The following is a 22,500-nucleotide window of genomic DNA, read 5'->3' on the forward strand; positions in this document are numbered from 1 at the left end:
TGTTAGAACACTAAATGAAGCTAAATGTGGGAATGACTGAGGGAGGAGGGCTGGGGGCACAAATGAAATCAGAAAGAAAGATGATAAAGACTGAGATGGTATAATCTAGGAATGCCTAGAGTGTTAATGATAGTGACTAAATGTACAAATTTAAAAGTGATTTTGCATGAGAAAGAAAAAGGGAATGTCAATACTTCAGGGTGTTGAAAACAGATGGTAATTAATATTTTAAAATTTTAACTTATCTATGAGACTAAAGCAAAAAATGTTTATTTGGTACTAAATTTATATTTTGACTAGTGCAGTTGCTAATATAACTTTTGTGGACAGCTTGATTGAACAGCATAAGTGCATGGAACCTTGAGTAGGGCATAAGATTTTGTAGGTTTGTCCAGAGTGATGCCCCAATAAATCCCAGAGTGATTTGAACAGTGAATAAAAAAGTATTTGCAAAGTCCCCTTGTGGGAATGGTGAGAAAGGGGGAAAATTCAACTTCCCCACGTAGAGAATTCTTGATATTCTCACAAGCAGTGGGGACAACCAAAGCGACAGGCTGAGCCCCCAATCTTGAGGTTTGTTCATATGAAACCTCACCCCACAAAGGATAGGTTAAGCCCACTTGAAATTAGGCCTAAGAGTCACCCCCAAGAGAATCTCTTTTGTTGCTCAGATGTGGCCTCTCTCTCCCAGCCAACACAACAAGCAAACTCACTGCCCTCCCCCTCTCTACGTGGGACATGACTCCCAGGGGTGTGGACCTTCCTGGTAACATGGGACAGAAATCCTAGAATGAGCTGGGACTCAGCATCAAGGGACTGTGAAAACCTCAACCAAAAGGGGGAAGAGCAAAATGAAAGAAAATAAAGTGTCAATGGCTGACAGATTCCAAACAGAGTCAAGAGGTTATCCTGGAGGTTATAATTACACATTAAATAGATATCACCTTGTTAGTTAAGAAGTAATGGAGAGGCTGGAGGGAACTGCCTGAAAATGTACAGCTGTGTTCCAGTAGCCATGTTTCTTGACAAAGTCTCATCATAAGTGACACTTTGATATAGTTTTTGCAATGTGACTGTGTGATTGTGAAAACCTTGTGTCTGATGCTCCTTTTATCTACCTTATTGACCGACAAGTAAAACATACAGAATAAAAATAAATAATAGGGGGAACAAATGTTAAAATAAATTTAGTAGATTGAAATGCTAGTGTCAATGAAAGGGAGGGGTAAGGGGTATGGTATGTATGAATTTTTTTCTGTTGTCTTTTTATTTCTTTTTCTGAATTGATGCAAATGTTCTAAGAAATGATCATGATGATGAATATGCAACTATGTGATGATATTGTGAATTACTGATTATATATGTAGAAAGGAATTATCATATGTTAAGAATGTTTGTGTTTGTTGTTATATTTTTAAAAAATTAAAAAAAGAAATTAAAAAAAAAAAAATCAAAGCCACTGGAACTGTTTCAGGTACTTCCCTCCAGCTACTCCAATACACCATACACTAAAAAGGGATATTTATAGAATGCATAAAAATAACCTCCAGGATAACCTCTCAACTCTGTTTGAAATCTCTCAGCCACTGAAACTATTTTGTCTCATTTCTCTCTTCCCCCTTTTGGTCAAGTAGCCTTTCTCATTCCCATGATGCTGGGTCATGGCTCATCCTGGGATATCTGTCCCACATTGCCAGGATTCATACTCTTGGCAGTCATGTCCCACGTAGGGGGAAGGGCAGTGAATTCACCTGCTGAACTGGCTTAGAAGAGAGAGAGGCCACATCTGAGCAACAAGAGAGGTTCTCTGGGGTGACTCTTAAGTGCAATTTTATACTAACAATGTTTATTTGGTACTAAATTTAAAGTCACCCCCTATCCTTTAGACTATCCTTTGCAGGAATAAGTTTCATAGGGGCAAACTTCAAGATCGAAGTCTAGGCCTATTGATTAGGTTGTCTCCACTGCTTATGAAAATATCAGAAATTCTCCAAATGGGGAGGTTGAATAATTCTTCCTTTCTCCCCAGTCCCCCAAGGGGACTTTGCAATATTTCTTTATTCACTGCCCAAATTACTCTGATATATAATGGAGCATCACACTAACTTGGAATAATCCACAAAAGTTCACTATTCAAGATTCCATGCACGTGTGGTTTAACTAAATTGACCATACAAATTAAATTAGGAAATGCACTACCGAGAATATAAATTTTGCACCAAACAAACATTCCTACCTTTGGTCTCACAGAAGTTGAAGTTTTAAAATATGGATGATATCATCCTTTACCCTGTACTCTGATTTACCTTAGTCCTAGCCAGATCAGCTTCTTTCATATCTCTACTCGAAGTCTGATTAAGTTGCATTCTTTTAATGTTTGCATTAAATTTAAGCACATTTTAAGTTTTGAGATATCAAATATCATTTACAATTGGTATAATAATCCTACACTTCACACAAAAATTTGGGGACTAGATGAGAATCACAAAGGGTGACTAGCTGCTTATTTTTTAGTGTTATGCTTGATTGAGCAAAAAAATTTTATTACTTTAAATCTTTTATTTTAAAATAAGGAAGCCTAGTTGAATAACTAGATGGCTCTGGCTTAGAAACTCAATAACAGACCTACCAAATTCTTATTATACAGCTCATACTGGGGAACAAAGAATTTTTTTAGTGTAGTATTTAATGTATAAACTATATACAATGTAAAAAATGACTATACCCTTTGACCAGTTTACCCCAGGGATATTAAAAAAAAAAAAAGAAGCCAGCAATATATGCAAATATTTTTATAGCATATTATTTATCAATGTGAAAAACTCATAACATTAAATATTCAACAATAGGAAATAGTCTTATGTTAATGTGGACTACTGTACTAGACAATTTTACTATTATTACTTTATAATTGGAAATTTTATTTTAAATCAATGTAGAAAAATACCAATAAAAATACAAATATTTGATTATTACATTTTAATTTGAAATTTCTTATTCCTTTGATTTGAATGAGAAGACATCATTCTTCTGCAATAAGATGTCAATATCAAGTCTTGTATTTCACTTTCAATGTGCAAAGCAGAATTCAGCCTTGAATCCTTTAACAGGGAGAGATAATTAGTTTTATTCAGTTTCAGTATATATAATGAATTTTATACAGCTGCAAAAATATCAACCGTCAATTTAAAAAGAGAAATGAGTGTGGCTGATCAACCACAGTGTCCTTGCAAAGTCTTTGCTGTAGACGGCAAAAAGACTGGGTGCCTATGCATTAAAATGTTAGTACCGGTGGGAATATAGGTGGTCTATACTTAATCCCTTTTGCTTTTATATTTTTTTGTAAGTTTTACAATTAATGTGCTTTTATAGTCAGAGGAAAACAAACATTTTTAAAAGGAGTTTGAATATTCCTGGTAACTAGCTTGCTTTGTTATATATTGGGTAATAATTAAAATTTGCTTCAAAGGTTGGATTTAACTAAGGATTGAATTAAATATATAACTTCATATCCTTACTCTCCTGGTTTATGTGTTGTTTCATTACTAATTAAATTCTATCTTTGTTGTTTCCCTTTCACTATTATTACTTTATCACAATTATGATATATATACTTAGAATGAAAAATTAAATAAGCGGGTTTATGAGATGTTATGAGAACAAGCCTGAGGAGTAGTTAATAGAAACATCTGAAATGCCTCCCGAGCCAGCTCAGCCTCACTGAGGGTTACACCAGGGTAGGCTGCAGCTCTATCCAGACCAGGCTTGCCAGGACACTGTGGCTGGAAGAAATGTGAAAGCTGTGGGATACTATAAATAACACAGCAACTTATTCAGGCAAGTGAAAAAAAAAATAAAGTAGATCTTGGAGGTAGTATAAAAGCTGACCTGCTTCAGATTTTATGTATCTTCTAATGTTTTTCTTTTTTAACTTTATTCAGTATCTAGAACACAAAGAAGAAATGAGGCTTAAATGGCAAAGCTGAATAATTCCTTATGTGCCTCTAGGTCACAGGCAAGGAAAGAGGAGAGTGTCCCACACCGGGAAATGTACTTTTTTTGTGGTTTTCAGCACCCATCAAAACATGTCAGCTGTTCTTGGGCCTTGGAACAGGAGGTAGACACTGGCATTTGGAAGGGACCTGGGTGCAAGTTTTCTGAGCTACATGACCAAGGCTCCTTTCCTCTTTATTATCAGGTAGATCAAAAGGTCAAACTACAGTGCATGCTTAGTCATGAAAGGAGAGTTGGGCCAGACTTAATGAGAGGATGGAAAGGTACAGGAGTCTAGCAACTGAAAACCCCTGGAAGTATCCCATTAGACCCAGAAAGGGAAGCCAACAACTCTTGGAAAAATGGGTCTGGATATCTGCTTTTCATCATTTCAGGACTCAGGTGCCATCACTTATGAAGGGTTTACATCCCTCATGCCAGTGCCCTTAGCTTTATTATGGGAAACCTGCCTTTCATCAAATAACAGAGGGCAGTAGTGGGCAGTCATATTGGGCAAGGATTACAAGTCCCATCTGTAAGAAGAAATTTTAAAATGGTCCTGAAATTTCTTCAAATGGGTTCATACCTACGTGAAGGGTTGATTCCTGAAATTAGGAATGTATAGGCTCAACAGGCTGCCTGGCTGGACTCAGTCCCCTAATCAGACAGGGATTTAGTGCGGATACAGGATGTCTAATTCTTAGTGAAAGATGACGACATTTGGACTGGGGATAGTTGCTTCTCATAAGAAAAGCATGCAGCAATCTCATTGCTAGAGTGACTCGGACTGTCTTCTCTTACCATTTGATGATTACATTTTACCAGTGCTAGCCAAAGAAATCCTTTTCTGTTCAGAGTTCAATTAAAATAATAGCTAGAGCTATAATTTTGTCCTCCCAGCCTCCTTCTTCTAGTTTCTACTCCGTGCCCTACTTTCCCTTTGGGGAAATTTCTTTCTCAAGTACAGGAGGCTTTTGGTTACACAATTCAGTGTTGGCCAATAAGAGTTTTCCAACTCCTAGGCAATAGTGATTGATTTAGCAAAAAGCACATGTCCCATGTAGAACCAATCAAAGTCTTCCCTGAGACTTTTCAGCTGGAGTAACGTGGAAAATTTCTTTTTAAAAAAACTACTTAAAATGAAGAATTCTAAATATATGTAAAAATAGGGAGTGTAATAAGTGAACACCCCTGTACTCAGTATCCAGTTTTTCTACTGGGGTTGCTGAATTTAGGAGGATGGGGCTCCCAGTAAGTATCATATCTGTCAGTAGAGAGAGCCTAACTTCAAAATAAATCCAAAGAGAAAGTAAAATTAAGAGGCAGAGCCCAGAGGACCATATTTGAACTCCCTGATCCAGCTGAACCTGAAATCACTATCACCCCTGTACTTCTCTTTTGCTGAAGTCAAATTTAGGAGGATTTACATCACTTGCAAAAAGTGTTGCTTAATATGAAAACTTTAAAGAAACACTCAATAAATCATTTTTAAAATCCTATGTTTATTTTTATGGTATTTGGTAAAAAGAAATTCATGGGAAATCTTTAAAGGAGAATAAAGGAGGAGGGGAGCTCTAGGCTGATATGGTTTGATATACACAAAATCCCCAGCACTTTAACTTCACTCAGCCCAAAGGATAATCTCAGTTCCATTGAAATGACAGCCATCTACTAAAAAATTTTAACTAAATAATATAAATACTAAGCGCTGTGACAAAAGGTGAATATTTTCACACCTATAAAAACTTAGAAACAAAATAATCAAGTCCTTAAACCCACACAGCCTTTCCATTTTTGACTTATCTTCAAAGTAATAAATGAATAAACAAATAAATCATTTCTACATTAGCATTCTGTTATGCCATTCTTGGGATACATAATGAACTACTTTCCTCCCTCTTCCTGTCCCACCATCCACTTTGATAGATTAATACTTAAACTTCTGCTTTGCTAGTTCTTGGGTTAGATCTTCATACACTTCTGAAAAAAGGTCCTCTTCAGATTTTGTTCCATCTAGGTAAACTGAGAAGGGGAAAAGAGGGCAGTTCAAATGCTATCGGGCTTATTAATACAGGATGATTACTTCTGGCACCTGCTTTAAAAGGTAATGAACGGGCATCTCTTACAAATGCCAATAGGTGTAACTGAAGAACACAGGACCATAACTTAAAGTATATATCAAAAGCAATTAAAAAAGGAAAAGGTCACAGCTAGGCACAATAGATTTAAATGTTGATGTGTTACAAAGAAATCAAACTAGCTTCTGTGAAACAAAACACAACAAAAATAGGAACATAGATAAATGACACTGTGCATACGGCATTTTAGGAGAAGCAAAGAGGTCCCCCCGACGTCTTCCCGGAAAAGTCATTGAAGGGAGTGGTTCTCACTTGCGTATATATCAGGATCACCTGTAAAGCTTCTTAAACTGCTTGGATTCTTTGGCAGGTCCCCATAGGTGAATCATGGCAAAGTCCCTGAAATTTCTGAGCAAAGCCCAGCCTGGTTATCTATGGATAACACTCCACTTGGGAAAGAGCCTTTGGCCTGACACTGGGCCTTAGTAGAGACCAACCACTTAGCTGTGGGCCACTAGGTGATCATGACACCCGAGGTGCCCATCACACAGATAACTGGGTGCTCTCTGACCCACCAAACCATATGCTCTGGGTGTGCTCAGCAGCACTCCATCATCAAATGGAAGTGGCATACAAAAGACTGGGCTGGAGCAGGACCCAAAAGCACAAATAAGTCACATGAGAAAGTGGCCCAAATGCAACTTCTCATGGTCCCCATATTTGCCACATAACCTTCTCTCTCCCAGGCTGCCCCTGGGGCCTTTTGGGGGTGTCCTCTTCAAACAGTTGACTGAGGAAGAGAAAACTCAAGGCTTGGTTTACAGTGGTTCTGTGTGATATACAAGTACCACCTGAAAGTGGTGCAGTGTTACAGCCCCTTTCTGGGATGTCCCTGAAGGACGGTGGTGAAGGGAAATCCTCCCAGCGGGCAGAACTTTGAGCAGTGCACCTAGCTGTTTATTTTGCTTGAAAGGAGAAATGGCCAGAGGTGTGTTAGGATACTGATTCCATCCTATGTCTCCTAGAATAATGACCTGATTCCTTGAGTGGCCTATTGGCCTTGTAAGGCCTGGACCCTGTCTGCGTACATCATCGGCACTGACTGTCCCCCTTAGTTTTTTCTACCACAAATACACCAGCCTTCTTTCAGATCCTGCTCATTCCTTCCTGCCTCCTGGCCCTTGTGTGCTATACCCACTGTCTGGGATGATCTTCTGCCTCCCTACCCCCACCTCCCTTTTCCAGTCAAATCCATCAGAGTTTGGTTGAAATGTGGCTTCCTTAAGGAATTCTTCCCTGACCACTAGACTCAGGCAGCCCCCCTGAGCTCGATCCCCAGCACGTGCATCTCTGGCACAGCTCTCACCATGGTTAAAGAGGATATACATGTGCAACTAGCTTGTGTTTTAAAGTCCGTCTTCCCTAACAGAATGTTAGTTCCTGAGAGCAGGGACTGTCTGCCCTGATATCATCAGGGCAGCGCTTTATACACGGAAGGCAATCAGTCAGTATGTGTTGAATGAATGATCACCCAGAAGTCAACAAGCTTTTGAGAAGAGCCATAGGAAAGAAACAGAAACCAGAGGGCCAGTCCTGAGAGAGGTGAAGCCCAGAAGGGTTCTGGCTTAAAGTGGCCCTTTATTTTCTTTACAAGGCAAAAAAAAAAAAAAAAAAAAAAAAAACCTCCCAAATTCCTTTTTTTTTTACACTTTGAGGCAAATGACAAGTAAAAGGTCTTATGTGGAAGGTAAGAAGGCACTTACCAATTTCCCACGTGGTGTCCTCTATTTCTCTTCTGTGCTTTAGATACATGGGCCACACGTGGCCATCAAAGTACCCGGGGGAGTCTGGGGGCTGGTAGACCCTTGTACTATCAAAACACGTAGGAAACTTTATGTAGACAGAAACACACCATTGATAAAACAAAATAACAGTGGTCAGAATACCAGGAAAATCACTCAGAAATTAAATCTAAACATGATTACAACTACACGTTTTAGATTTAATGCCAGTTACAAAGGCACTAAAATGGATTTAGAGAATTAAGAGACAAATATCAGTGTTAATAATGATACAAATACTGATATGCTGGGCTAAGCATTTAACTAATCAGTGCTCTGTATGGCTTTAGCAGAATACAATTAGATTACAAAATCAAAATCAACATGGGATGCTCCATTTGCAAATGTATGAAGAACGAGCCACATAGCTTGTAAAAGTGACTTTTCTTAGAAAAGTAATTTCCTTTACTCCGTGTTGATGACCATTTATGGAAACAGGCTTTGCTTCTTCTGTAAAAGAGTTAAGCCCTCCCTTGTTTGAAAAATGACATATACACATTGCCAAAGACTGTTGCTCTTCTTGTTTTTCCTAAATTTTGTCCTTTTGAATTACAATCCACAAAGGTGATTTCAAAACGTACCTCCTCCTCCTTTTACATTCTTCATAGGGAATGGTCAGAAAATAGCTTCTATTCCATAGAGTGTCAAGGGGCCTGAAATAACAACACTTTTAGTTAACAAGGCTTCCCCCCCTTTACTCAGAGTTAATATTACAGTAGGGGTACTTACTTACTTATAATTAAAGAGAAGGAACCCTTCAATGATTAAAATGGGAATTTCTTCAGCATTTCCCAAGTCTGTTGATACCAGAGGGTGTTGCTGGCTTTCAATACAGCAGGAAATGGCCGACATCATCTTTTCCATGTTAAGTGCTTCAAGCACTACAAAGAAACATACATAATATAAAATCAACATAACAAAAATTTTTGTGATGTGATCTTTTGTCATGAGTAGGTCTAGGGCTCTGAAAGTGTTGCAGAATAACATCATTTCACTCTTCAAAAAACCTCAAAAATAAATATTTATAAACCAAATTTAAAATCTAGTTTTGTTTAAACTGATGTGTTTGAAATTTTTTCAAAAGTTAAGAACAGAGGCCAATGAACCGCACTGTCTGTACGACAAGCTTTGGTAACCATAAACTCATGGCCATTCTTGACTTATTTATAGCTCCTACTCCCTGGCTTTCCAGATTATGTTAACGCAAACCCAGTCATCATATTACTTCACAGGACGATCAAACTAGTAGCAATAGGCAACTCTGGTCACTGGACTGTGGGCTCCAAATACCCTTTTTCTCACTAGAAGGAACTAGAGTCTCTCAGGTGATTTTAAGGCCAGTAGATATGGGACATCACATTATTTCACAGGATGTAATATTTTCACCTAATAATAGTGAGCATTCCTGTTGTCCAGATGGTGGACTCCAAATATAATTTCCCACGAACAGGAATCAGGTGACCGTGGTTTTGATCCTCGGTCATAAATCCTTAATACCAGCACATAATACCAGTGTTCGGATATCCCTGGTGTTGTCATAAAACACCAAAAAAAAAAAAGCAGTTTAAGTATTCTCATTAAGATTCAGTTACATCCACCCCTCACAGCTTGTTGCTATACCTCAAGTCTTACTCTATAGGCTCTTCCTCCATCTCTCTCTTTGGACTTGCTATTTCTTTGCTGAAGTAAGTGAAACATTTGTTCTACAGTTTTCTGCTGTCTGGACCTTGCTAACTGACTACCTGCCTCTCCTGCCCTGCACATTTATAACAAGGTCCTCTGTGCCCTGTATTTCCTACGAATCACAAGTCAGAGCTAGAAGTTTGACTGGATATAGTTTTGATCTTTCCCCCACCTCATTCATTTATTCATTCAATAAATATTTGTTTAGCATCTATTACATGCATAGCATGGAAGAGCAGATTTAACAAAACAGGCAAGTTCTGATTCTGTTTTAGTAAGGATGCCTCATAGGGGAAGGTGCATCCTTCCATCAGGAAGCAGTGATACCGACGGTCTCTCAGTTTTAGATATTAGCAACCATGGTTATCAGTAATTCGATAGGAGTTGAAAAACAGATATTAATTTAGTAGTAGGAATTTTCTATATAGAGAAAGTACCCCTCATTCCTTCCTCTAGATACACAGAACTCCACTGTACTCCATAATCTATTCAATCAGTCCCCTCTGATGGACATTTGGATTGTTTCTACACCGAAAAGCCTGGGCATATTCCTTTTCTTCTCTTGCCAATACCTTTGGGATAGATTTCTAGAATGGGATTGCTAGGTTAAAGGGCAAATTCATGTATGATTTTTTGGATATTGCCAAATACCTCTCCACTGTTTTACAACTCTCTGCATTCCCACCAGCAGCATGAGAGTGCTGCTTTCCTTGCCTGTAAAGTTGTCAATCTGAAAGGTGAGAAAGGGTATTTCAATGTGGTTTTGAGAATTCTTTATACATATTGGGTACAATGCCTTTGAATACAAGTTTGTGATTTGATTTTTTTCATTCTCTTAGTAGTATCTTTTGTACAGCAGAAGCTTTTAATTTTGATGATTATCTAATATAACATTTTTATCAATTGTGCTTTTGCTGATGTATCTAAGAAACCTTTCTCTAAGACAAAGTCATAAAGCTTTTCTCCTTTGTGTGGCTTTAATTTATGTTTATCTTTTAAGAGGGAGAGTGATATTGTAAAAGTACAAAGAGAAAAGTAATGAGTAAGTAATTTTGGGGTGAGGAACTCTTTTGTAAGCATGACATAATTAGAAATTCAAAGAAAAAGATTTGTAATTCTGACTACCTAAAAACCTAAGTTTTTAGACAACAACACATCTATAAATAAGGTTGAAAGATAAATGACACACTGGGGAAGTATTTTGCAATATATTTGGCAAAAGTTGATATCTTTAATATACAAAGAACTCTTACAGATAAATAAGAGGCAGAAGATCTCAAAGAATTACAAAGAACCTGAATACTGCATTTTCAAAGGAAAAAATATAATTGGCCAATAAACATAAAAGGATGTTTACCATCATTAATAAACAAAAACAGGGACATTTAAATACCTATCATATTCTTGAGACTGTTGCCCTGTCTTCAAGTTCACTGATTCTTTTCTTAGTCGTATTCATTCTGCTACTGAACTCATCAAATTCTTTTTTTTCATATTGTATTTACTCAGTTTGAAAATGTCTATTTGGTTCTTCTTCTATCTTCTATTTTTTAATGAGACTTTCAAACTGTTTATTTGTTTCAAGTTTGTTCATAATTATTTATTGAAGCTTATCTATGATGGCTGTTTTAAAGCCCTTGTTAGATAATTCCAATATCTGTAATCATCTCGACTTGGCTTCTGTTGATTGTCTTTTCTCACTTAACTTGAGATTTTCCTGGTTCTTGGCATCACCTATGAGTTTTTTCTATCCTAGAAATGGGGGGTATTCTGATGGGGGACACTGGATCCTATTTAACATTTCCTTTAGGCAGTTACCCTGTTTAGGTGTAGTGTGCAGCGTCACGTGTGGGTCAATGGTCAGTTTCTCACTGGGCTCTACTGACACTGGGGTTGGAGAGTGTGTGTGTGTGGAGGGAGTGTGGGGGGTGAAAGCAGTGCTGGTTCTGCTTCACTGCTGTTAGGCTGGGATGGAAATTCAGCACCTGCTAGACCTCCCTGATGCCAAGGCTGGGGTAAAGTAGGGGCTGACACACCATCTTGCCCCAGGTTGTTGCCACTGGGCTGGGAGGTGGGGGTAGAGGTTTAGCTGTCTTCTGGCTATGCTTGACAGCAGCTGGCAATATCCTGGCAAGGGAAGTGGAATGCCAACTAGCCTGCCTCACATTGCCCCATTCCACCTCTGCTGCCAGTTGCAGCTAGAAGTTCAGCTTTCTGTTTAGCTCCACTGATACTGCTGCTATGGGGGAAGCAAAAGACTAACTCACCCTGCCTCGCTAGCATCAGGTGAGAGGGAGTCCATTGCCTCACTCAAGCCTGCTGACACCATGAAGAGTGGACAGCTCTACTTTTTATGTTTGGCTAGGGTATGGTGGATATTATCAAAAAAGGTTTTTTATTGCACTCGGTCATCATTTTCCCAGTCCTTTGGCTAGAGGGAGCAGGCCTTTCTGGGGCTTTTTGGTCCCCACGTATTAATGGTGCTCGGTTCTAGGCTTCTCCAGCACTCTGTCCTGGATATACGGGAGGCAAAAAAGCAAATCCAGGGAATTCTCTGTCATGTCATTCCTCAAGTCCTGAGGCCCCTACTCAGTTGCTCTCTTCTTTTCACCTTTCAGAATCTTCCTATGATTGCTTATTATACTATTTCCAGGGCTTTTTATTTACAGGAGGGAGATTTGTGGGGAACGGGGCTAATCTATCTTGGCTGGAACAAGAAGTCCCACTTGCTTTGATATGTCATATTTTCATTATCATTCAGTTAAAAGTATTTTCTAATTGTCATCGTGATTTCTTCTTTGACCCACAGGATATTTAGAAGTATTTTGCTTCAGATAAAATAAGATGATGTCTTACGTTCTAGTTTGCTAGCTGCTGGAATGCAATATACCAGAAATGGGACGGCTTTTAGGGAGAATTTAATAAGTTGCTAGTTACATTGGGAAAATGTCCCAATTAAAACCAGTCTATAGAAATGTCTAATCAAAGACATCCAGGGAAAGATACCTTGGTTCAGGACGGCCGATGAAGTTCAGGGTTTCTCTCTCAAGTGAGAAGGCACATGGTGAACGCAATCACAGTTTTTCTCTCAGCTGGAAGGGTACGTGGTGAACCTGGTGTCATCTGCTAGCTTCTTTTTTCCTGGCTTCAGGTTTCATGGAGCTCCCTGGGGCATTTTCCTTCTTCATCTCCAAAGGTCGCTGGCTTATGGATGCTCTGCCTCGTGATGCTGCAGCATTCTCTGAATCTCTTTCATTCTCCAGAATGTTTCCTCTTTTACAGGACTCCAGAAACTTATCAAGATCCACCCAAATGGGTGGAGACATGCCGTCACCTAATCCAGTTTAACAACCACTTGACTAAAGCACATCTCCAGGGAGATGATCTGATTACAGTTTCAAACATACAGTATTGAATAGGGATTATTCTGCCTTTATGAAATGGGATTTCGATTAAAACATGGCTTTTCTAGGGGGCATACTTCCTTTCAAACCAGCATATCTTATATGTCACATTTTAAAAGCATTAAAAAAAATGAGATGCCATCTGGGATCTGTTTCAAAACAGCACAGATAGGGAAAGTGAATGAGGTTATAGATGGAATACAGTTGGTCAAGAATTCACGATTTTAAAGCTTGATGAAGAATTTATGAGAGTTCATTATACTTTTGCATATGATTGAAATTTTCCATAACAAAAAGTTTTTTAAAAATCAGAAAAAAAAATTCTCAAACATCTGAGAATTTCTAAACACCCGGGAATTTTCTATTTACCTTTTGTTACTGATTTCTAATCCAATCCACTGTGATTATTAGTTATCTCAATATTACTTCAATCCATAGAAATTTATTAGGACTTGCTTGGTTTTTCCATGAGCTCTTGAGAAAAAAAAAAGTGTATTCTGATGCTGTTGGGGATATGTTCTTTAGATGTTACTTTGGTCAAGTTTGTGAATTTTATTGTTCAAATCTGTTATGCCCTTATTGATTTCTTGTCTGCTTGTTCCCTTGGTTCTGAGAAAATAATTGTTGACCTATTACTCCTTTTAGTTCTGTCAGTTGATACCTAAAATATTTGAAGTTATATTAAGTGTATACAAATTTTAGATTGTTTTATCTTCCTGCTGAATTGACCCATTTATCCCTCTATCTTTAGTAATACTATTTGCCCTAAAGTTTGCTTTGTCTGATATTAGTATAGTCATACCAGCTTTTTTTTTTCAGTAGATGTTTGCACAGCAAACATTTTTTAAGCCTTTTACCATCAATGTCCTAATATTTAAACTCTCATAAGGAGTGTATTGCTGACTACTCTTCTTCTTTTTCTTTTTTAACCCAGTCTGAAAATCTCTGGACTATTTTAGTATATTAAACTTAATGTGGTTACTGATGTGTTTGTGTTTAAATCTATCATCTTACTATTGTTTTCTATTTGTCCACCATCCTTTGATTCTTTATTTTCCTCTTTTGCCTTCCTTTGTATTTATCAACAATATTTTAATGATTTCCTCTATTCTATTAACTCGACAGTTACACATTTTTAAAAACAATTCTTTTAATGATTACCATAAAGACTCAACATCATTCTCATCATTCTAACTTAGCAGAAATTAATACATGCACCTATTCCAGTTAAGAATTTTCTTTCAGGAAGATTTCTGGCAGTGGGATACTTGAATACATGGCATGGGCATTTTAAGGTCCTTGTGGACAAATGCTCAATCTCCTTTCCAGAAGGTTGTCCAATCTCTACTCCCATCTAAATAAAGTACATGAGGATTTTTGTTTTATTGAGCCTAAACCATCACTAGTAATTATTATCATTGTTTTAAAAATCTTTGTTTATTTAAGTGGGAAAAAAGTAATTTATAATTACTTTCTGCTTATAGATTGATATTTTTATTGTACATTTATTAATCAAAGAAGCTCTGCCTCTAAAAATAATTTATTCACATACTTGGACGACCTTTCTATTGGCATATTAGTGTTTTTCTTATCAGTTAGTAAGAAGAAATAATTCTTTGTCAATCATTGGAAACAGTTTTTTCTTCTTTGACTCTTATTTTATAACAATCTTTCTCATTAACATTTGGAGGAAGGGAAGAGAGGAAAAAAATACCTGGCCTCAGTTCAAGACCCAAGAACAGACAATGAGTCAAGGATTTGATCTCTCTTACACCTATTAAACGTCTGCAAGAACTGTTTACAGAATATTTTTCCTCCAAGGTTATCAGAGTTAAAAATAAAGAACAGACTATAAGATTCTTTAAGAGAGTACTCTTAAAGTTTGCATAAACAATGATCTATTGTTTATGATGACATTTAATGGATCATTAAATATAATACAGCTTATTAGCATGATATTCTCTCCAAGAAAATAAATGTTTCCTGATGGACTTTCATCCTTTGGCTTCAAGATAGTGCCTGCATAACAGGAGTGAGGTGAATCCATCTAAAAAATATCCACAAACCTTTTTTAGAAGTAAAAAGCAAAAAACCAAACCAAACCAAACCAAACAAAAAACAGATGCCCAGGTCTCTGGCCACTGGGAAGGAAAGCTGAGACTATATTAAGGGCTTAGAGTTTGTTCCAGGCAAGATTCTCCGATGGGGGTAGTATAGCTAGTTACATATGCCTGGGGTCATGGTGAGTAAAGCAACAGTGAACCCATTATGCTCCAGCTTCAGAAGAAAAATCTATCATTCTAATGTTTTCTATTTTAAATATAAAATTGGGAAATGGATTTCATTATTTAAATAGTTGAACATAAATGGAAACCTACAAAGACAGGTTTTAAATACAGTAATATATTTAAACACATTTTAAGACTTTCTTTGTAGTCAGTGACGTTTTTTGGTCTGCAAAAGAAAATGAATGCACGTTTTAAAAGCTAAGCAACTTACCATCATATTGCAAAAATCCATTTTTATCTGTCTCTATCTCAGACTCAGGCTGGAAAAAAAGGAAAGTACCAATTAAAAACAGTGTGCAGGCCAGAAATAATAAAAATTATACAATGAAGAGGAGATGAGCCTTTAAGAAATGTTTTGGATGGTGATGATAAATAAAATCAAAGATTAGCACCCTCTGATAACCACTGGAGGTGGTGCCATCTAGTGGGTATGTGACATTACTGCACTGAGCCCTTCACTACAAAAAGTACATCGTTCAGCAAAGGCATTTTGGATGTAATTCAATTAATTTTACTAATAGAACATTTTTATGTTAAATATATTATCTAAGAAGTTTTATGGATACCTTAAAGAAATCATCCTGAGATATGACACTGCAATTTGGGAGGTGTTTCTGCAAATTCTTCGCCAATGTTGTCTTCCCACCGTTTGTCACACTGATACCAAAGGGAAAATAGAAAATACCAAGCAGGAACATGTGTTAGAAACAAACAAAAAGAAAACATTTTAAAATGACCTTAGGAAAAAAGTAAATTTAAAACGATATTTAATATCTAACCCAAATTATTTCTCTCAAATATACTGCTTTTCCTGCTCTCAAAACCATGGGTATAGGCAGATTAGATGTGATAAGTAAAAAATAAGCTGGAAGGAAGGAGGAGAAAGATAAGTGCTGGGTAAGTCTGAGTAATACGCAGGCTTATGATACAGAGATTGTGTTGGAAGCAAAATACTTTTTTTGTATAGCAAAATATTCAGTTCATATGGAAGACATATAACACGAGTGGCACATTTTAGTGCAGTTAAGTAAAACTGCATATGGGAATTATGATTTTGTTTCAACGCATGGTCAAGAAAAATGGAGGTGTGACTTATTACAAGCTATCTACCGTGAATTCACATGCCCCCTGTAACACCTCCTTTTCCTCTTCTCTCTGGATGAGAAGTCCTTTGCAGCTTATCACAACAGGTCAGTGATTTGTCCCTTCTACTGGGACAGTAACACTGAGGAAAGCCTGACTCCTCTCTGTAACTAGTTTCTCAGAATTCAGCATATTGGAGGCACTATCACTCATTTATTCAAGAATTATTTTTACCTGGGGCTCATGTATCTCCAATGGATCTATGGACAGAATTCAGGATCTTTGTGAATTTGAATGGGAGACAAATTACATCTCTATTTTCTTACAGAAATTTAGCATTTCTTTTAATTATAAATATAAATAATAACAGTACCTGTGACTTTGTCACCCATGAGAATCATAGATATTTTCATATCATGGTGCCATTGGGGCAGCTATCTTAAAAGTCATTGATGCTCATTATTATTTCGATTTTATGTCAATTTTGAGAACACACCACTGGATATTTTAATGCACTGACAAGGAAGTATATATAGAACAATGTCATAAATTAGTTTTTTAAAAATTTGCAACTATAGTTCAATATAACTAATTCCCTTTGTAGTCCTGTATTTTATTTTGTGCGATTAAGAGGTCAAGAGTTCACTATACCACCTAATATCCACAGCACAAAAAAACTCTGACTGCACATTGCACATTTATTTTCAAGGACATACTTAATTACAGATGCGATCAATCCCAATATGTTTATAATCTTAAAAAGGGAAAAGGAACTAATATTTATTCATTGAAATTGCTTGTTGAATGTACTTCAATTAATACCTAAATATCTGATACCTAGAAAGTAGGAGGAACATGATTCATAAGATATTTCATTTAATCTTACAATATACATCTAAGAAGGATAGGGGTTATCTCTTTTAAAATAGGGAACAGTGGGTGGCAATTACTTTATGAACAGAGAAAATAATAAGATTATTTTCTTCTTTAAAAAAGGGTTTACAAACCACCCTGATACTGAGTTTTAGTTTAAAACAGAAAATAAAACAGGGGTAACTTTGCTGCGGTTTGAGCAATCTGGCTAGAAAATGCGTCATCTTCCTATACTTATGTCTTCTGGTACCGATCGTAGAGTTTGACCAACCGTAATTAGATCCCTCCCCACTGGCTTTGTTGGAGCCAAAGAGAAGTAAGTGCTCCGTATTTTTTTCTGTACAAGTTCTGGGGAAGATGGACCAGCCAGAAGGTATCCAGTCAGGATAGACAGGAGCCTATCAAGTCTGCGTCTTAGGATCCAAACTTGCAACGCACCATCATGTTCGGGAGAAACCTTAACGCTCAGCCCTTCTCCTTCAGCATGCTCATGGCCACCAGGATGTTCACAGAACAGTCTCAACTGAGCAATTCCTTCACAGGGTACCAAGAAAGAAACTACACAGTTGAGTTTAGAGGAAAGAAGACAGGAAAGAACAGAGGTGACTTCAGCTGAATCTGGCAGGGGTTTCACAGAAGATACAGCACTAAAATGAACTAGTAGCATTTGCTAATTAAGAAACAGTGGAGAAGAGCCTTATTATAGCGTTACGGATACTACTTACTATATATGGAAAGAAAACATGAGGCGTGTTTATCGACAGAGGGCACTGCCCTGGAATACAGAGGAGAGTGTAACACACACACGTGCAGAATGAAAGCAGAGCGGCATCATAGAGTGGACTCTGTAGTCCACTTTGCGGGGGTTTCACCACTTTTATCTGAGGTCTGTTTGGGGTTGACCTCACTCGTAATGCCAGAGCAGGACCCACCGGCCTAAGCCAATCAATATAATCCCATCTCTTATGCCTTAGTGACTGTAGGTACGTGATATAAGCTGGTTCAATCAAAAGGAGACTCATGACTTAAGGGAACAGAAGCACTTTTTTTTTCCTGGTGGCAGGCAGAGGGGAAGCATGAAGTGCCAAGAGCTATTGGCAGCCTCTTGAGACCAAAAGTGGAGCAACTCTAAGATGAATCAAAATGGAGGAATATATAGAAAAGAGAGAGAGAAAGACTGAGCCTTTGGCCAATAGCACTAAGCTCTACTATCAAATCTTTTCTACAGCCTATTACATACCTAATACATTAATTTTACTGTGTATGGGTTGAACACACATATCAGGAAATTCAGATTTTCTGGGTAATTGGGAACCCCTGAAGTTTGTTCAGCAGATGAGAGAAATAATTTCAAGTTTTTTATGAAGATCAAACTGGTAGAAGTACGTAGGAGAGAATAGGAAGTGGGGACTGGAATGAGAGAATGATGAGCTGAATTAGCACAGTGGCAGTGAGCACGCAAAGGAAGGGATGGACAAGAGAGGGACTGCAGAAAAAACGGAATAGTTTCATTTTGGTTTAGATGGGAGGCAAGGCAAGGCAGAGTTCTGACATTTAACTCATTCAATTTCACTCCAAATTGATTACTTACTATAGTACTAAAATACAATAATAAATTGATCTCCCCCAAATCACAAACTTTAACTCTAAAAATGTACCCTGTAAAGATGGAAACAACATGGTAGTAAAAAAAGTCCTTTTTAGTTGTCCTTTTTAGTTGCCAATGTTGTCTTATCTGTATGCCTGCCGCTGATACCACAGATTGGGTTTAATATAGGAAACTTTTGAGAGGGAATAGGGTATAATTAATAATCATATCAGGGCATAAAAACTAGCTCAGGTGACCCAGAGTATATGGTCACCCTAAGTATGGGGGGAAAGGTCTGGAGGTAAGGTTGTTTTGTATTCCACATGTCCAAAGCTGGGCATAATAGGAAAGAAATGATAGATTTTCTCTTAGATCATGCTGGAGGCACAAATATGGGAAATAATACATCACCCTGAACCAAAGACCATCTGATCAGGCTTTGCCTCTGGTGCTAGCCCCAGAAAATAAATGCAAAAGTAAGCAAAATTAGTGTACTGACTCTTGAATTTATCTTCCATCTTCTGTTGGCATCTATGCAAATCTCCAGTTTATTTTTGACAGTGGCCTGCTCTTCCCCAGCACTCAGAAATTCTCCCTTCTGCTTCTCCTTCCCCAGCTGCATCATGTGAAAACACCCATTTGGACATTTGGAGTAGCTTGACGCAGTAACTCACCCACTGATGCCAACGACAAATGTTTTCATAATTAGCTTTAAAATCACGTCTTCATAAAATTACCTAAAATTTATAGAAAAAAGAAAAAGGAATGTTTGTCATTAAGACTTCTAAAGAGATAAAATAGAGTCGTTAGCTGAGGGGAAAAGATGACAGTCATCTCTCAATTATCCCAAGCTTGGACTATCAACATTCCCTAAAGAATGTTGTCTGCCACACTCTACTGCTCAGTCCCAATGCCTGATACAGGCTCAGGCATGCAGACTGATGTCAATGAACTCAAAGGGCCCTTGACCAAGCACATATCCATGAATGTTTTCAAGGATAAGGAGGAGTTGCAAAGCTACAGCATGATCCACAGCATTTCACATTCCCCAAAACCAGGCATGCTGCATCTGAAGGATTCAATCACATGGATATGAATCCGATACCTCCAGGGGAGGTGAACCCTTTTGGCTGGACTTGCTTTCTTCTTTTCTGAAAAGGCGAGAAAGTCACTGCGGGCTGGGTGCTAACTGCTCACCAAAATATGCCAAGGTCTGAGGGCAGGGTATGCAAACTTTTCTGGAAAAGGGCCAGACAGTAAACATTTGAGGCTTTGAGGGCCAAGAGGCAAAATCAGTGTTATTATTTAGGTATGTACTTAAGAGAGGATACAAATTTCCAAAATATTTTGATGAACCTGATAACGTAATACTATATATATATATATTTGGCAATACAGAGCTATTATTGAAAGGAGCTGAATCTCTTTTTATGGGGATAACATTTCGCTTAATTGGATTTCAAAATCAGTGTTTCCTATCCTGAAATTGATTGCAAATGTTGCTCTGTAAAAACCATTGCTAGCTCCCAGTCAACCAAGGAAGTGGTGTAAGGGTACAATTTCCCCACAGAATCTTTGAACAATTAGCAAAAACTGGCAGAGCCATCCTCTTCAAAACCCAGGAAAACAGTTATAGGGTTGCAGTAACCAAGTGAGTGCTGAATGATGAAAACACAGCTTTAAAAACAGGAGAAGCTCGTGGAGCCTTTGCCGACCCTTTCACAAACACCTTCTCAGTATGGTGCGAGGAAGCCTGGGCTCCCTTTGTGCATCGCTCGTTCTGTTCTGGGGGGAGCAGAGTAATCCCTAGCAACATACAGGAGTGCCTGAATGTTGCTGCTAATCTATCAGGGAGCAGCTTGAAAGACTGAACCAAGAAACTCATTTGTGGCTCACCATCCCCAAACTTGCCCTGCAGCAGAAGCAGTTTAGGGATGGTAAAGCATGGAAAACCAAAGTGGCCTGGGGCAAAAGGGTTATCAGCGTTAGGACACACAACTGAGCACCTGTGTGGGGGCTGGAGGACAGTTTATTTCACAGAGAGTGGAGAGGGCATTCAGATTCCTGTAAATTGAGTAATTCCTAAGGTCACGAGTGTGCACAAGTCCAGAACAAGACAGGGTCTCAGAAAAGATAGTGAGGTCAATGCAATTTCCTCTCATTTCAGACTGATCTTGATAAAAAGGTTTAACTCTGAAGGAGAGTATCAGCCAATGCAGAACCAATTTTCACAGACTGTTAGAGGTGTTTTGTGTTGTTTATTAATTTTTGTTAGCTCTTGGCACTCATGGGAATCTGTCATCTCACTAGCTGGATATAAATTTAAGTCTACAGCTCTGGGATTAAATATCAGAATTAGTACTTTAAAATATACAACATGCAATAGAAGATTACAGAGTAAACAAAGAAGCAGGAAATAATGGCCCATTGAAAGAAACAAGATAAAAATTCTGAAACCATCAGTGAATATCAGACTTTGGATAACTGGAAAAAAATCGAAAAAAAAAAAAAAGATCTTCAGTGTGCTCAGGGAGATAAAGGAAAACGTGGAGAAAGAAATAAAGGATAGGCTTTCTCAACTTCCTCAACTCTGTTTTGGCAAGAGTACCTGTATGTCCTCTCACATGTGTTCCTGATAAATTTTCTGCTTGTTTACTCTAAAAAAAAGAAAGAGAGAAAGGATAGGAAGAAAACAATGAATACACACAATATGAGAATCTCAATGAAAAGAGAGAAATTTTAAAAAGGAGCCAAAGAGAAATACGAAAGTTGAAGGCCACAATAAACTGAATTGAAAAATAACTTGTGAGGGGGGGCGTTTAACAGCAGGCTGGAGCTGGCAGAACAAAGAATCAATGAACTCAAAGACAATTAAAATGATTCAGGCTGAGGAACATAAAGAAAAAAGAATGACAAAAGTGAACAGAGCTTAAGAAACCTGTGGGACACCATTAAGTATAACAATATACGTACTGCGGTAATCCTAGAAGGAGAAGAAAGAAAGAGGGAAAGGGGCAGAAGGAATATTCAAAGAAATAATGGCTGGAAACTTCCTAAAACTAACAATAGACATGAATGTACACATTCAAGAGACCCCCATATATCCCAAATAGTATAAACTCAAGAACTATGCTCAGACACACAGTAGTCAAACCGTCAAAAACCAAGGACAAGGAGAAAGTTCCAAAAGCTGCAAGAGAGAAGAAATGTGTTATGTACAAAGGAGCCTGTGGAACACTATCAGGTATACTAATATACGTATTATGGTAATACCAGAAGGAGAAGATAATTTGTAATAAGTACAACAAAAAGGTGGGGGGAAAGTGGAGGATAAGAACAGTGTATGTGTAGCTACCTAAGGTAAGTTGGTATCAGATCAAACATGATTGACACAGGTTTAAATGTTAAATTTAAGCCCATGTAACCAAAAAGAAAATATAGGAGAAATATATATAAAAGGAAACGAGAAGGGACTGAAAATGGAACACTACAAAAGAAATCAAATAAATATAAATGTAGGCATTTACAGAAGAATTGAAGGAAACAAAAAGTAGAAGACTTGCAAAGGCCAAACAGCAAAATGACAGAAGAAAATCCTGCATTATCAGTAATTAGTTTAAATGTAAATGGATAACACCCTTTATCAAACGGCAGAGATTGGTAGAATGG

The 22,500-nt window shown here is 37.7% G+C and overlaps 1 protein-coding gene across 6 annotated transcripts in view; it reads right to left on the bottom strand.

The window, feature by feature from the left end:
• Positions 1–1,606: 1,606 nt before the first annotated feature.
• Positions 1,607–22,500, bottom strand: part of NMRK1 (nicotinamide riboside kinase 1) — a 31,951-nt gene continuing 11,057 nt past the window's right edge. The window contains exons 2-9 of one of the 6 annotated variants that reach the window (XR_013170498.1): positions 19,506–19,568; positions 15,854–15,944; positions 15,499–15,547; positions 8,646–8,793; positions 8,494–8,565; positions 7,835–7,961; positions 3,889–3,944; positions 1,607–3,101 (exon numbers count right to left, since the gene is read on the bottom strand). Coding sequence is in view for 5 of the 6 variants with exons in the window: in XM_077148445.1 (XP_077004560.1) it covers positions 5,921–6,015; positions 7,835–7,941; positions 8,494–8,565; positions 8,646–8,793; positions 15,499–15,547; positions 15,854–15,944; positions 19,506–19,534 (591 nt within the window). In the remaining variant the exon portion in view is untranslated. Of the gene's footprint in view, positions 3,102–3,888; positions 3,945–5,475; positions 6,016–7,834; positions 7,962–8,493; positions 8,566–8,645; positions 8,794–15,498; positions 15,548–15,853; positions 15,945–19,505; positions 19,569–22,500 lie in introns of those variants that run through there. The other 5 variants (XM_077148448.1, XM_077148450.1, XM_077148446.1 and 2 more) reach the window with 5 other exon arrangements.

The sequence above is a fragment of the Tamandua tetradactyla genome, chromosome 2, assembly GCF_023851605.1.
Source record: "Tamandua tetradactyla isolate mTamTet1 chromosome 2, mTamTet1.pri, whole genome shotgun sequence".
NCBI classification, from domain to species: domain Eukaryota; kingdom Metazoa; phylum Chordata; class Mammalia; order Pilosa; family Myrmecophagidae; genus Tamandua; species Tamandua tetradactyla.